The 14,280-nt window shown below is 43.4% G+C and overlaps 1 protein-coding gene across 1 annotated transcript in view; it reads right to left on the minus strand.

The window, feature by feature from the left end:
- Positions 1-14,280, minus strand: part of LOC137562609 (A.superbus venom factor 1-like) — a 554,872-nt gene that overhangs the window by 388,307 nt on the left and 152,285 nt on the right. Inside the window, exons 9-10 of the mRNA XM_068274112.1 lie at positions 4,010-4,127; positions 3,570-3,685 (exon numbers count right to left, since the gene is read on the minus strand). Of these exons, the coding sequence (XP_068130213.1) occupies positions 3,570-3,685; positions 4,010-4,127 (234 nt within the window). The remainder of the gene's footprint in view (positions 1-3,569; positions 3,686-4,009; positions 4,128-14,280) is intronic.

The raw sequence follows: 14,280 nt of genomic DNA on the forward strand, positions 1-14,280 counted from the left end.
AGATTGCCAGCCAACTATCTGCAGATAGCTATCCGGATTTCCACAGAAATCCAGTATTGGTATCCGAATCTGAATCGAATAGCTGAAAAATGGTTGGATATCTGGGTTACCCGGATATCCAGAATCTGGATGAGCAGCACTGATGAGCAGAAATTACGCCCAAGCGTAATTATGCATCGTAATACGTAATTACGCATTGTATTTGTAATGCAAAATTTTGGAGGAATAGCATAATTAATTTCGTAGTCAATTGTTACCAATCGTAATTACGCATGAATTTACTTGTAATTTATGTAATTTCGTGCCAACTTTGGCGGTGAATAGCAAAGCCCCCATTATTATTATTATTATTATTATTTATTAAGCGCCAACATATTACGCAGCGCTGGACAATAAATAGGGATACATACATTATAACAAGGGGTGACAGACAGAGAGGTAGCAAACGGTTATACAACATAGCACAAGGTTATACATACAATCAGGGTATAAATACTCCATACATGTTATTTCTACCACAATTGCTACATATGTTAAGAAGAATAGTGGGTACAAGTTACAAAAAGAATTGTTTAAAAAGTCATTGTAGTTTTTGAGAAAATTGATTTTAAAAACAAAAAAAAAATGGTTTTAAAACTAATTTTTCTGGGTTTAAAAAACATTTTTCTTTTCATTTTTAAAATCGATTTTCTCCAAAACTATAAGGTCTTTTTGAAAAATTATTATTTTGACTTGTACTCACTATTCTCCTTAACATGTGTATCAATAGCATGTATGGGGGCTTTGTAATTCACAGCCAAAGCCAGCATGAAATTACGTGTAAATTACGCGTAAATTCACGTGTAATTACAAATGCTTATACAAAGTCAATTGAATTACAACGTTTTGTAATTATTTATAGCTGTAATTGCAAAAATGTACGTGTAATTTTACATTATCGTTATTAGCAGATTTTTTGATCATCACTATTGCAAACACCATCTTTGTTATGTGTTCAGTCTGCTCAGTAAACATTTAATTAAAAAAGTGCCAGTTACTTTATTGTCCGAGCTATGAAGAAAAAGAGAGTGGATGGGACTTCCTGCAGCCTCTGCTGATGTAAATATCACAGCAAGCATCTTGGCAAGCAATATCTAGTTAGAACAATTAGACAATAAACAACCTGGCAAAGGTTTTTTCCATTCTTAGCTTTTATTACTATAAAATTGTAAAGAAAATGTAAGAGTCAAAGCTAGACAACATCTAGTTTTGTAGAAAGTTTTGAAAGTTTTGAATTTCTGAAACCACTGCCTCCGACTCCAGGTACCCAACATTGCTCCGACTCTGACTCCTCACCGACTCCTTATTCTAATTCTTACCAGGGCTGCAGAGTCGGTACAAAAATCATGCAGCTCCAACTCTGACTCCTCAGTTTATTACCAGGGCTGTGGAATTGGTAAAAAATGCAACCGACTCCTTAGTTTATTGAAACCACCGACTCCAGGTACCCAAAATTGCTCTGACTCTGACTCTTTGACTCCAACTCAACAGCCCTGGTTAATTGTATTTCCCTTGAGGAGATTTTGAGTCATTTCCAGGCTCCCCTAATTGTTGTATGCCTCAGAGGCTCATAGACACAGGCGTTCTGGTGCCCTAAACTCCGCCCCTGAACACAGGCAACACCCCCAAGTACAAATATTTTGAACTCCCATTCTTATGTTACTAACTGTCCGTACAATCTTACACTCTATTCACTGCCTCATATCATCCTTACTGTGGCCATACACGATTCATTTTTTTAAATAAGATTTTCATCTATTCGATTATTTTATAAAGCCTACCACACACCATTCAATTTTCAAAGCAATTAACCTGATTTCTCCGACACATCCGATCCGATTTTTATCATAAAAACTTATTCATGTATCAGTTTGTATTGATCAAAAAAAAAATATTCTTTATAATTCCCTCTCTATACAATCTTTTTTTGAGCGAATAAACAAGAAAATCAAACTATTTGATTGTACTGTGTATGGGCACCGTTAGTGACATGAGAAAATGATTAGGGTGTAAGTGCATGAGGTTAGTGATAGGAAACAAGGATTAGACTGTAAGCTGCTGAGTTCAGTCACTTGAGGAGGAGTCGCCTCTTACACATAAGTAGAGATGGCCCAAATAGTTCGTCAGTGAGCATTATTTGGCAAAGATTGTGCATCTGTGCTCGCCATGAGCACATGTCACTATTCGACCTGCCCCCATACATCATCATTGGGCTAAACTTTGACCCCTTACATCAGTCAGCAGGCACATGGCAGCCAATCAGCCAGCACTCCCTCACGGACCCACCCACCCCCTATAAAAACGCTGCAGCGCCCGCCATGTTCCAGTCTGTGATCAGCTGGAACAGTGAGAGGAAGGGTCAAAGCTTGCTGGAGATTAGACAAGTGTTAGCTAGGCTTGTTTATTTTGATCCTCGCTGGCTGATTGCTGTTTAATCACCCCAAACAGCCCTTCTGAGGGCTACTTCATCCTTTTGCTGGGGTGTGTGTGTGTGTGTGTGTGTGTGTGTGTGTGTGTGTGTGTGTGTGTGTGTATGTGTGAGTGTGTGTGGTATGTGTGTGTGTGTGTGTGTGTGTGTGTGTGTGGTGTGTGTGTGTGGTATGTGTGTGTGTTTGTGTATGTGTGTGTGTGTGAGTGTGTGTGAGTATGTGTGTGTGTGGTATGTGTGTGTGTTTGTGTATGTGTGTGTGTGTGTGTGTGTGTGTGTGTGTAGTGTGTGTGTGTGTGTGTGTGGGGGGGGTGTGTGTGTGTATGTGTGTGCGTGTGTGTGTGTGTGGTATGTGTGTGTGTGGTGTGTGTGTGTAGTGTGTGCGTAGTGTGTGTGTGTGTGTGTGTGTGTGTGTGTGTGTGTGTGTGTGTGGTGTGTGGTGTGTGTAGTGTGTGTAGTGTGTAGTGTGTGTGTGTGTGTGTGTGTGTGTGTGTGTGTGTGTGTGTGTGTGTGTGTGTGTGTGTGTGTGTGTGTGTGTGTGTGTGTGAGACACTCCACAGCCCACAGGAACCCACCATTGTGCCCAGTGCCCACTACAAGCACAATAGTGCTCCAGGGCCTCTGTTATTATCACTATATAGTGCTTGAACTGTTGCAGCATATTCTCAGTGTCTTTCTGATAGTGCCCAGACAGAGCACACTGGCACTGATCCACACCTGTGCCCACTTCTAGTGATTTTATTTAATTATGTGCCACACATTTGGTCTGTCAGTGAGAAGCGGGCATAATCCTTACATTACCACTCTGGACATTTAAAAGCAGCCCTTTGTTCCCCAAATGTGGGTATGTACTGTCTTTCTAGGTTTCTAAATTCGCCTGGCCATTGAAGCCTATGGAGATTCGAGAGATTGGCCTGTTCGTGAACATTTGCGGAAGTTTGCGTTCTCCATTTGTGAACGGAAAATGTTATGTTTGCGACATCTCTACACATAAGGAGCCTGTAGGCGCGTGCCTACAGTGCCTTATGGAAAATCCAGCCCTGGTTCTGATCATTGAGCCGTACTGTATATGAGTAGGTCTAGGAAGGGAAGACAATCTTACCGTTGCATCGAAAGTCATCCCAGGCTTGAAATATTTGGGAGTTTTGGTGAAGAGAATCTTGTACGGAGAGCTCACAATATGAATATCCTCCAGTTTGGCTTCCAGTAAATCACTGCCTGCAAATGAATGAGAAAACATGGTGTAAACAGGCTGCTCTGATCCAGTGTGGAAACAAACCAATTTAACATTCCTGCTAAGACCAGAAATAATGAGGTAAATGGCAGGCTAGCGAAAATCTGCATGTCGCTAGCCTGGCGCTTTTGTTATTGGGGGACAGCAGAGCCTGGGAGGGAGGGGGGGACTGGAGGAGCAATGAAAAGACACAAAGGCTGGTAATTGTATACATAACTTACCTCGGTGTGCTGATATGATTTGTCAAACCCACCTCGGGCTCTCTTTAAGATTTTTGCGACAGTGGTCCTTTAAATAATTGCCCTTACCTGAATCTGTGATGACAGCTACTGTCAGGGTCAACTTCCATCCAATCATTGCCTCTTGACTTTGGAAAGCATTGACAAGGGCATCCTTCTTCAGAACAATCACATCAGTATTTGGCAACTGTGAGAAAGTAAAAAAGTGGAGAAACGAAGGAACAATTTTACATCAAGTTTGCTTGGCTCAGGTGAATTATGCAGGCATCTAGCAGATGGTTGTAGTGATGAGGAGAAATTACGCCCATGCGTAATTACGCATCGTAATACGCAATTATGAATTACGCATCATATTCGTAATGTGAATTTTCAAGGAAATAGCGTAATTAATTTCGCAATTGTTACCATTCGTAATTACGCATGAATTTATGTGTAATTTCTTGCCAACTTGGGCAGTGAATAGCAAAGCCTATTGCTAATGCTACCAAAATTACATTACTACATATGTTAAGAAGAATAGTGGGTACAAGTTACAAAAATAATTTTTCAAAAAGACCTTGTAGTTTTTGAGAAAATCGATTTTAAAATTACACACAAAAATGGTTTTTAACTGTCAACTGTCTGGCTTTAAAAACAATTTTTCTTTTCATTTTTAAAATCGATTTTCTCAAAAACTACAAGGTCTTTTTGAAAAAAAAAAAAATTTGACCTGTACCCACTATTCTCCTTAACATACATAGTCATTATCCCCTCTTGAGCCTCAAGTGTAGCCATTAGCTTTGCTGGGTAGACTTATTATACTTGAGTCAATAAAAAATTCCAGCTTAAGAGGGTTGAATATTGGGGTCGACTTATATAAGAAGTTGACTTGTATTCGAGTATATACGGGTACTGAAAGTTTGGTTTTGGTACCAACTTTTTTTTGTGTGTGTGGCAATGTTGTGCTGCTCAAGGTACACAAATTAGAAGTAGAACCAAGAAGTTTTGAATCAGGAGTAGAAAAGAACTTCACAACAGGCGTTTGCCACACTGGTGAAAATGTCACATTTGCCCTCTTGATTGAAAAGTAGAACATGGCAATTGCATGATGTTCACATTGCAAAACACTTATAGCTTTATATGTTTTTTAGCTCGTAGTACCACATTTTCACAGCAGTATTAAAAAGCTTTAAAGGGCAAGTAGAAGGACTTTTATGCAGTCCTCACCTTAGCGTACAGGCAGAAGGTGTATGTTTTCTATTAGTGATAACATATTTTGGTGTAAAGGGTTGCCGAAAATGAGAATATCAGTAATAGAATGGCAAATAATTTGGTTGGCGACCCTTTTTTAATTATAATCTCCAATGGTAACCTTCTACTCTCTAGCTACCCTATCTTCTCACACTAACTCTCCTTTTGATATGCCTAACCAAAACGCGAAACACTAGCCAATATGCCTAAAACTACCAGATACTCCAAACACAATCCATAAAACCTATCCAACCAACTCTAACCTTCCTACCCAAACGCTAGACGAATGTTCCAAACGCTATCTTAACACTTCCTCCAGTTGCTGGATCTTCCTGCACCATTTTCCAAACTTGCCCCATAAACCGTTTGCTGATAAACCAGTGCCAGGACAAAAACCTATTAGAGGCTGCTTCATGATCTTGCTGCAACACTCATAATGGTTGCCATAACACCACACCAAATTACTGTCCTCAGCATGCCACAACCCCAAATAACATTGCGGTCTAAGGTACAGCCAAGAACCAACGGTTCAAGAGGCGCCAAAAACAACTGCTTCAATGCAGAGGGCTCTTGGAGGGGATCATCCTAAGAAATTACAGCTTTAGCTTTTGGCGTAATGACTACATTTTTGGGAGGTAGCAGGAGTAGAGTCCAAGGAGAGGTCAATATCTTTGAAAAAAGGCAAAGCAAGTTTTTGAACCTCAAAGGTAGGCTATCAAAATGAAGAAATCTGACCACTGTTACCTAGTGCCCCTTCCATCCATGCTGCTGGTTGTAATCGCTACTGACTAGGGATTAGAGTTGTCACAAACCCGTGGATTTTGGTTCACAAACCGCGAATGTGAACTTTTGCAAAAGTTTGCGAACCGGCAAATCAACGCGAACTGCAATAGACTTCAATGGGCAGGCGAACTTTCAAATCTACAAACACTAATTCAGGCCACTAAAGTGATGAAAAAGATGTTTCAAGGGGTCTAACACCTGGAGGGGGCATGGCGGAGTGGGATACACGCCAAAAGTCCAGAGGAAATATACGGATTTGACGCACACAAGCAGGGTTATAACCCTAAAAGGCAGAAATCACATTGCATTGCTAAATTGGAGGCCTAAAGTGCTTGAAAACATCGTGTGTACATCAATCAGGTAGTGTAATTCGTGAACTGCTTCACATTGACAGACCAAAATTACTGTGTAACGCACCGCAAACAGATGGCCGTGCTGGTGCGCACGTTGGCGAGAGTGCAGGTGATGGCGGCTTTCCAACCCATATGGCCGGGCTGAGGTAGCTCAATGACAGAACAATAGTGACTGTCCAGCTGATCGAATTTGGTCAGTCCACAATGAAGCAACGACCTTATTTTCTTGGGTGTGCTACCAAACACACTCATATAGCCGGTCATTGCTTCATTGTGATACGCAAGCCCCTTCACCGCGGCAAGGTAACGATCACGAAGGGGAATTGACACATGTCCATGCAGGCAGGAAGAGATGCTGTGTGGGGACTGACTTAGTCTTCGGGCAGGCAGTAGCCCTCCGGGATCCTTGCCTCATTCATTTTGATAAAGGTGAGGTACTGAACACTTTTTTGACCTAGGCGACTTCTCTTCTCACTGACGATGCCTCCAGCTGTGCTGAAGGTCCTTTCTGACAGGACGTTTGAGGCAGGGCAAGCCAGAAGTTGCATGGAAAATTGTGACAGCTCTGGCCACAGGTCAAGCCTGCGCACCCAGTAGTTCAGGGGCTCATCACTGCTCAGAGTGTCTACATCTGCACTTAAGGCCAGGTAGTCGGCTACCTGCCGGTCAAGGCATTGGTGGAGGGTGGATCCCGAAGGGCTAAGGCGAGGCATTGAACTAACGAATGTCCGCATGTCCAACATCACCATGAGATCGCTAGAGCGTCCTGTCCTTGCCTGCGTGGACATAGGAAAAGGAGGAAGATTACTGGCAGTGTGCAGTGACATCACCCTTAAACGCACTGTAAAGAACACTTTCCAAATGGTGTTGCAAGTGGGGCATCTTTTCAGCCTTGTGGTTACTTGGTAACATCTCTGCCACTTTGTGCTTATACTGATGGTCTAGTAGCATTGTCACCCAGTACAGGTCATTCCCCTTGAGTTTTTTTTATACGGGGGTCCCTCAACAGGCTGGACAGCATGAAAGTCACCATCTGCACAAAGTCGGATGCCGACGAACTAGCCATCTCCTCTTGCTCTTCCTCAGTGATGTCAGGTAAGTTTTCCTCCTCCTCCCAGCCACGAACAATACCATGGGAAAGGGGAGCAGCACAAGCCCCCTGTGATGCCTGCTGCAGTTGTTCTTCCGTCTCCTCCTCAAAAAAAACACCTTCCTCATCTGACTCCTTTTCCCCAGACAACTCCTTCTCCCCACTCCTCCGTGATGCTACAGATATTGATGATTCCGCAGGTGATGTTTCCAAGAACTCTTCCTACTCCTTTTCTTGGTCATGCTCCTCTACAGCTTGATCCACCACTCTATGCACGGCACGCTCCAGGAAGAAAGCATATGGGATCAAGTCGCTGATGGTGCCTTCACTGCGACTCACCAGGTTTGTCACTTCCTCAAATGGACGCATGAGCCTGCAGGCATTACGCATGAGCAGGGGCGTAGCAATAGGGGGTGCAGCGGTAGCGACTGCATCGGGGCCCTTGGGCCAGAGGGGCCCCAAGGAGCCCACCCTCTATCACAGTATTAGCTCTCTATTGGTCCTGTGCTTCTCTTCTATAGATGCTTTGATAATAATGATTAACAAACTGTTCCCCATCCCCTTCTTGCACCTCTGACACTGTGGTTGTCCTTGGCAGGTTTTGGTGCGCTGCATCAATTGTTATGTATAGAGTGCTTGAGGGGGCCCCATGTAAAACTTCCACCGGGGGCCCATAGCTCCTTAGCTACGCCACTGCGCATGAGTGTCCAGTACTTCGGCCATAACATCCCCTGCTCCCCAGAGTATGACCTTTCACTGTAGTTGTACAGATACTCATTGACGGCTTTCTCCTGTTGTAGCAGGCGAGCAACATGAGGAGCGTTGAATTCCAGTGAGTGGGGCTATCACAAATCAAGCGTCTCACCAGGAAGTTGTTTCGCAGTTTCTCCGCTGAATATCGGGCAAGCGTGCCATAGCCGGGTAGGATCGCCTGAAATGCCCACGTCCTTCCTGGACTGCTTTAGGACCTCCTGTAAGCCTGGGTACTTACAAACAAATCTTTGGATTATAAGATTGAGCACATGTGCCATGCAGGGTACATGTGTCAACTTTCCCAAACTCAAAGCGGACAAGAGATTGCTGCCATTGTCACACACCACGTTGCTGATGTCCAGTTGGTGCAGGTTCAGCCACTTAGCCACCTGTTTGTTCAGAGCAGCCAGGAGAGCTGCTCCAGTGTGACTCTCGGCTTTGAGGCTGTCTAAGATGACGTGACACCGTTGCACCTGGCATGCAGCATAGGCCCTGGGGAGCTGGGGGTGTGCAGTTTGAGAGAACGCAGCAGTAGAGTAGCACTCAGCCAAGGAGGAGGAGGATGACAGCAAAGAGGATGTAGCAGGAGGAGTAGGAGGAGAAGGAGAGGAGGTGGCAGCAGGCCTGCCTGCAAGCCGTGGAGGTCTCACAACTAGCTCCGCTGCACAGCCACATACTCCCTGCTTGCCAACAGTCACCAGGTTGACCCAATGTGTCGTATAAGTAATGTACCTGCCCTGACCATGCTTGGCAGACCAGGCATCTGTGGTCAGATGGACCTTTGACCCAACGGTGTGTGCCAGAGATGACACCACTTGCCTTTCAACATCACGGTACAGTTTCGCTATCACCATCAGAGAGTACAGATGGCATTGCTCTCATCGGAGGCAGACACACAAAAAACATTCCACACCGCTGAGCCCTACAATGATGGCACTTTGGTGGTGGCATCATCAGCTGACCGTGAAGGGCATGTTGGCTGGCTGTCCATAGGTGGCGATACATGCCACCGGACACTGCCACCAGCTGTTTCTGACAACAAGCTCCCCCTGCTTCTTTCAGCAACTCCTCCTACTCCTCTCTGACTTCCCCTCTGAACTGTCCCCCTGGTCAAAACAATGTGCAGTCACACAGGTGCAGTGAAAAGGTTACAGAGACTGCTGGTGGTATGATACAATGTGCAGTCACACAGGTGCAGTAAAAGGTATGCAGTGACTGCTGGTATAACAATGTGTAGTCACACAGGTGCACTGAAATGGTATGCAGTGACTGCTGGTATAACAATATGCAGTCACACAGGTGCAGCAAAAATATTGCAGTGACTGCCGGTATAATAATGTGCAGTCACACAGGTGCAGTGAAAATGGATGCACTGACTCCTGGTACATAAAACAGCATGCGGTCACACAGATGCAGTAAAATGTATGCAGTAACTGCTATATAAAACGGCGTGCGGTCACACAGATGCAGTGAAATGTATGCAGTGACAGCTATATAAAACAGCATGCGGTCACACAGGTGCAGTGAAAAGTATGCAGTGACAGGTATTATAATACAATTTGCAGCAGTGACACTAGGCACTGAATGTGATGGGCTTGGCACAGTACAGCAATTAGCAAGGCCCAGCTGCGACAGACAGGGCTGTATATGCAGTGTCATTGGGCCACACACAAAAAAAAACACATCACAAGAACATTAGCCCTCAAAAGAGCTGTTTTGGTGGTGCTTTTCAGCAACAAATATCAGCAAGGAGCAAGCTAACAAGAGCCTAACTAAGCTTTCCCTCTGTCTGCAGCAACCTCTCTCCCTTCTCTCAATAATACAGCAGCACACAGAGGGAGAACATGGCCGACGCTGTTGCCTTATATATAGGGGGGGGGGGAAATCCAGGAGGGAGTGCAGCCTGTTTGGCTGTCATGTGTCTGCTGACTGTGATGTAGAGGGTCAAAGTTTAGCCCAATGATGTAGTAAAGGGGGCGGGTCAAACCGCCATAAAGTTCGCGTTTGGCCATGATTGCGAATCCGCAATGTTCGCACGAAGAAGTTCGGGTGCGAACTATTCAGGACAACTCTATTAGGGATGCCCGGAAATGCCAATTTCCAATTCTGCGAAAATTACGATTTCCGCCAATGCCTATTTCTGATTTCCCAATTTCCAATTATCTGACTTCCGATTTTCCTATTGCTGAGGAGTTTGTTTGTTTGTTTTTTTTGTCATTTTTTGCATTCCTGGATTGGCCAAATTCTTCCGAGTTGACTCAGAAGTATTGGACCAATCAGAGAATACAAAATGTTACCTCGGTAATCAGAATACCATGGAAATTTTAGGCCAAACACATGACTCAGGAATACTCAGTAGTATCCAAGTCTTGGTTGGGGTTGACCTAAAAATATCGTAGTAATACATTTTTTGCAGAAAAATGTTGCATTCAGTAATTGGTCCAATGCTTCAGAGTTCTGTGATTGAGCTACAAAATACAGAGTTAAGTTAAATCAAATTTCCGCTAAAATCCTGTTCTGTGTTGCAATCGTAAATTCGGATTTCCGAATGGAAATGCGGAATTTAAATTCTGCGGAATCAGCATCCCTACTATTGACGTCCTCTCTCTCGTTCCTTATTATCTACCTAAAGAAGCTAGGAGGTAAAGGGCAGGTGTGGCTTATGTTGGCTTAGGTCAGGATTTTTGCAATAGATTTGCATTGTTCTGGCCTCTTGCTCTCTGAGTAGAGAGGAAATGACGATTGGATACATCCTCCAGCATGTTTTGGAGTGACACCAGGGCACAGCAGCCTATTATCTGGATCCAACATGAAAGGACCATTTTAGATTTGTTGTGCACGTTGTAGGCAAACAAATAATTTTACTTGTGTCCTTAGAGCAGACCTCCGTTGTAACAATAAAAAACACACTAAAATCCAGCTTTCATTGGTTAGCCATGCTCCTTTTATAAAAAAAAAAAAAACTTCCATGGTCGTTTCTGTTTTTATAAAGACTGCTAAAGGGATTATGCCATCTGTGGGTGGGAGTTGCCTCAAAGCAGGGGCGTAGGGGCGAAGGTGACCCTTCACAGATGATTAAAGATCGTATAGATAACTATGTGATGGAGGCTTTTGACACAGGGTTAATCTCAAAAACACTTAAGGCGGCTCTAATAAAGGAACACTTTAGAGTCCCTGTACTCTACACCTTACCCAAAATTCATAAAGACCCTATTCATCCCCCTGGCCGTCCAATAGTTTCAGCGTCAAGTTCATTACTGGAGCCGCTGGGAATTTATATAGACAGCGTCCTTCAACCCATCGTAAAAAATAGCCCTTGCTGCTTACAAGATACTACTGCTTTCTTAAAATGTTTAGAAGAAATGGAAACAGATGGAATTTGTTATCTTGTCAGCTTAGACATTGTCAGCCTATATACTAATATACCACATATTGAGGCATTGGACTCTGTTTCAGTGGCTTTGGTGTAATATAGTGATTCTAGTTTGAACAAGTCCTTTGTAAAGGAACTCTTGTCATTATGTCTACAATCTAATTATTTAAGGGTTCAGAGCGACTTCTGTTTACAAGTAAGCGGAGTGCCAATGGGGGCTCCTTATGCACCTACCCTTGCAAACATTTTTATGACGGATTTTGAGTCAAAATATATTGTCACCAATGAACTTTTTTGCAGATTTGGAGTTGGTTACTGTCGTTACATTGACGATTTGTTTTTTTGCTGGAAGGGGAGCGAGGAAAGTCTGAGAACATTTGTTTCGGAGATCAATCTCTGTCATGACTTGATTGGTTTCACTCTTGAGTTTTACCCCACCAATTTACATTTCTTGGACGTGGATGTTCAGTTTGATAGCAAAATTTTCCATACTGATTTATTTAAGAAAAATACTGATCGCAATAACGCTTTATTAGCGACAAGCTGCCATCCACGTTCCTTGATACGGGGACTCCCCAAGAACCAATTTATTCGGGCAAGACGTATCACGTCTAATGATACTGCGTATGTTAAGCAAGCAAAAAAACTGGTGGAAAACTTTCTGCAAGAGGTTATGGAAGAGAGGAGGTTGAAACTACAGCGCAGCTAGTTGCGCAACTAGATAGGAAAGATCTTAGAAAGAAGACAGTTACAATACAAAATTTTAGAGAAGTACAGTTCATCTCCACTTATGACAATTATGCAGGCCTGGTGAAAAAAACTATTTTAGATAATTGGTCATTGATTGAAGCAGACCCTTTATTATCCAAGGTATTCTCCTCCCCTCCATCCTTTGTTTACCGGAAAGGAAAAAGGTTACGAGATAAGTTAGTGAGAGCTGACATTAAAAAGCACACTGTGCAACAAAACACTTTCCTGCCAAAAAAGATGGGGACTTTTGCTTGCTTAAACTGCCAAAATTGCTCCAGCATTATAAAGGGCGACCACATTAGACATCCCACTAAGGGCAATAAAATTAATATTAATAAACATTTTTCTTGCGTGACATCTAATGTAGTCTATTTTCTCAAATGCCCTTGTGGGATGGGTTATGTGGGCCAAACATCTCGTGAGGTCAGAGTGAGGATTAACGAACATCGAAGCAATATTTGCTTATACAGGAAATACCATGATGATCCTAATAGGAAATTTGATTCCCCTATAGGAAAGCATTTTCACGATTGTGAACACATGGTTGGCGAATTACGTTGGTGTGTATTAGAACAAGTCGTTACTAATGAAGGAATGGATGGACAGACATCCTTGCTCAGAACATAGATGGATCAATAAGCTAAGCACTTTAGCACCTGATGGACTAAATGATGAATTTAACTTAAAATGTTTGTTATGAATATTTTTTGTTCTATTGTACTGTCTCTTTAAACGTGGCCATTCATTCTCTAAGCATGTGCCCGCCCCTTGTGGGCGTGTTTTTTACTCATGGTGTGTAATTTGTTTGTGAGCACTAGCTCGGCTATGTAACACTTGATAAAGGCCTGCTGGCCGAAACGTCGTGTTGTTTTGTCACTATGGTGCAATAAAATAGTGCTACAATTGCATTTATCCAGGTGGAGACCCAGTCTTTTTCTTCTATTGGCGTAAATAGAGGAGAGCAGCTCCTGCAATTACCGGGGGGCCAAGAGCTGTGGGGGGCCCAAATACTAACCTTTCCTTCCTCTGATACACTGGACTATACTTCAGATCGGGTGTTTTTGTGACTACACTTCTTATGAGTGTGAAGAGCATGATGGCTACGCTTGTTTCATGAGATGGGCACCAAGGCCATGAAGGGCAACAAGGGGAGGCAAGGTAAGGGATGAATTGTAGTTACGCCACTAACACCACTAGTTACGCCATAGTGTGGCCTGATGGGTAGTGCTGCTCATACAGGTTTCCGGATACCCGAACTACCCAGATAATACAAACTTTTTCCACTATCCGAACCCGGATTCAGATTCCGGATATCTGTGCAAATACGAATAGCGCTATCCAAGTTAACTCGGATATTTATCTGAAATCCGGGAATCCGGTCGGATACTGAGTTCGGATATCTGAATCTGCATACTGTAACTATGGAGATGATGTCCATGACGTCATTGAGCCAATCAGATGGCCCCCAGCCTAAGCCCTAGCACCCAATCACAGAAGAGAACCCTGGCCAGCCACCCTTGAATATTAAGGAGGGTGCCATGATGATAAATCTTGTCCTTGCTTGTGACTGCTCACTGAGAGACATGCTCCAGTGCTGCTGGCCTAGCAAGTGCTGTATACAGTGATAAACCTAAAGCTTTTGAGTGCTAAACACCTTCACTACACTATTGTTCTATTGTTTTTTAGTTAGCGAGCTTGTAATTGTTTGATTTCATTCAGTGACAATCAGACTCTGTGTGCTGCAGCAGCTGCTAGTAATTTCCTGTGTCTGTGTGTGCTGTGCACAGACCAGGCCTACTGCTGGCCTGCTATTAGCCTTAGCTACAGTATAGGTTAGGGAATAGAATTACTGTGTTATTGTTTAGTTAGTACTGCAGTGCTAGTTAGTTGCTAGAGTAGTACTGTGTTAGCTTACTACAGATTACTGCAGTGCTGCTGTGCTGAGCAGTGTCAGTGTGACAGTTAGACAGTTAGTGTGCACTGTCTTCTACTCTGCTGTCTGTCACTC

Source organism: Hyperolius riggenbachi, chromosome 3 (assembly GCF_040937935.1).
Source record: "Hyperolius riggenbachi isolate aHypRig1 chromosome 3, aHypRig1.pri, whole genome shotgun sequence".
NCBI classification, from domain to species: domain Eukaryota; kingdom Metazoa; phylum Chordata; class Amphibia; order Anura; family Hyperoliidae; genus Hyperolius; species Hyperolius riggenbachi.